Genomic DNA, 2148 nt, shown 5'->3' on the forward strand with positions numbered 1-2148 from the left:
TATGCATACCTTTTGGCACAAAACCAACACTGTGTCTATATCCAAAAAAGATATTTTTGAAAGGAAAAGGACTTATAGGTACAAATTATTTGTAGCAGATCTTTTTTGCAGTGAGACAAAGAACTGAAAATTGAGGTGATGCCTATCAATTGAGGAATGACTAAAAAGTTGTAGTTTGTAATTATAAAGGAATATCATTGTGCTATAAGAAATGATGGACAGTTTGGTTTTAGAGAAACCTAAAAAGACTTGTAGGAACTAACATAAAGAGCAGAACCAGTAGGACATTGTACAAACTAACAGCAATATTGTAAAATGAACCTGGCAATACAAAAATTCAAGACAATTCAGAAAGACTTATGATGAAAAAAATCCCCTGCAGAAACTGAACTGATGGAGTACTAATGGAGATTGAAGTATATCTTTTTAACTTTATTTTAATTGCTCTTTTTTGGAGTCTCTATCTTCTTTTATAGCACATTTAAAATGAAAATATATTTCACATGACAGAACATGTATAGTTTATATCAAGTTGCGTGCCTTTTCAAAGGGTGGAAGTGTAAAAAGTAGGGGGAGAATATCGATATCAAATTTTAGAAAACACATGTTAAAAATTTTTAAAATATAATTGGAATATATCTATATTTTAATTTATAAAAAAGGAACTTGTGGAATACTCAGGAATAAGACAACTAATATTAAGCACTTTCAGTTTTCCCCAAAAGTTTTCTCAGGGCTATTTTCACCTCCTTATTCCTCAGGCTATAGATGAGAGGGTTGAGGGCAGGTGTGAAAGCCACATAAAACACTGAAACAATCTTATTGTATTCCGGAGAGGATAGAGATTTAGGCTTCATGTAAAGAGACATTATAGTCCCATAAAATAGGGTGACAACCAGAAGGTGGGAAGAACAAGTAGAAAAGGCTTTCCTGCGTCCCTGGGCAGAGCGAATTCTCAGGACAGCAATGATGATGTGTGCATAGGAAAGGATGATGAATGTGATAGGGGACAAAAGGGTAAAGATACAGAGGACATGCATGACCAACTCTGCATGGGCTGTGTCAGTACAAGAGAGGTGCAGTAGGGCAGGCATTTCACACACAAAATGATTGATAACATTATTATAACAGAATGACAGCTGAAAAGTGGCAACTGTATCTATTGCAGAAAAAAGAAAACCACCCAACCATGATCCAGCAGCCAGTATCCCACAAATCCCCCAGTTCATTGTGACTGAGTACCTTAAGGGGTTTCGAATGGCAACATAGTGGTCATAGGCCATCACTGAGAGGATATAGCACTCTGCAATGCCAAAGGACAGGAATGTGTAGAACTGTAAGACACAGCACGAGTAGGAGATGGACTTTCTTTCTGCCAAGAAGTGTGCCAGCATCTGTGGGAACACACAGGAAGTGAAACAGACTTCGATACTGGATAAATTAGTGAGGAAGAAGTACATAGGTGTGTGGAGGCGGGAATCCCTCAGTATCAGCAACACAATGAGCAGGTTCCCCAGCAAGATCATCAGGTACAGCATGAGGAAGATCAGGAAGAGGTAGACCTGGAGCTCAGGCCGACTGGAGAGGCCAAGGAGGATGAACTCAGTCACCGAGGTGAGGTTGCACCTCTCCATCATGTTTATGGGTCTACTGAAAGAACATGAAAAGTTATGGCTACAAAGCATTTTATATTACTGCTTTCCTCTACTTGGGATTACAGGGAGAACAGATAGAGACTATTGGGTCATATGTATGTGTCCTTTTATGATTACTATTCACTTTATATCCATCATCTCACATTATTCTCATTGTAACCATGTGAAGCAGACAGAATATCAACATATTAACATCTCAGTTTTTTGATACTAAGGATACTGAGGCTTATAAAGATTAAGTGACCTTCAAATAGTATCAAGACTAATAAGAAGCAGACCTGATTCTTTCTTTCTCTATAAATCCTGGCCCTTAATCCTGCCTCTATTGTCCATATTCACCAAAGACTACCTGGTCTCTTACTTCTCTGAGATTGGGGGCATCCAATGAGAACTCCTCAAACTTCCCCCTCCCATCACTTGGAACATGTCAATAACCAGCCTCCTGTTCTAGAGGATGAAATCAATTTCTTCCATGAGGCTGATCTCTTTCTCT

General features: G+C 38.5%; 1 protein-coding gene across 1 annotated transcript; it reads right to left on the reverse strand.

The window, feature by feature from the left end:
• Positions 1–698: 698 nt before the first annotated feature.
• Positions 699–1637, reverse strand: LOC138159555 (olfactory receptor 5AR1-like). The gene has a single exon (XM_069085906.1). The coding sequence runs from the start codon at positions 1635–1637 to the stop codon at positions 699–701; it is 939 nt and encodes a 312-aa protein (XP_068942007.1).
• Between the last annotated feature and the right edge of the window lie 511 nt (positions 1638–2148).

This window comes from Petaurus breviceps, unplaced genomic scaffold (assembly GCF_028583685.1).
Source record: "Petaurus breviceps papuanus isolate PSGF00001 unplaced genomic scaffold, PetGlider_PUasm1.0 176, whole genome shotgun sequence".
NCBI lineage: Eukaryota > Metazoa > Chordata > Mammalia > Diprotodontia > Petauridae > Petaurus > Petaurus breviceps.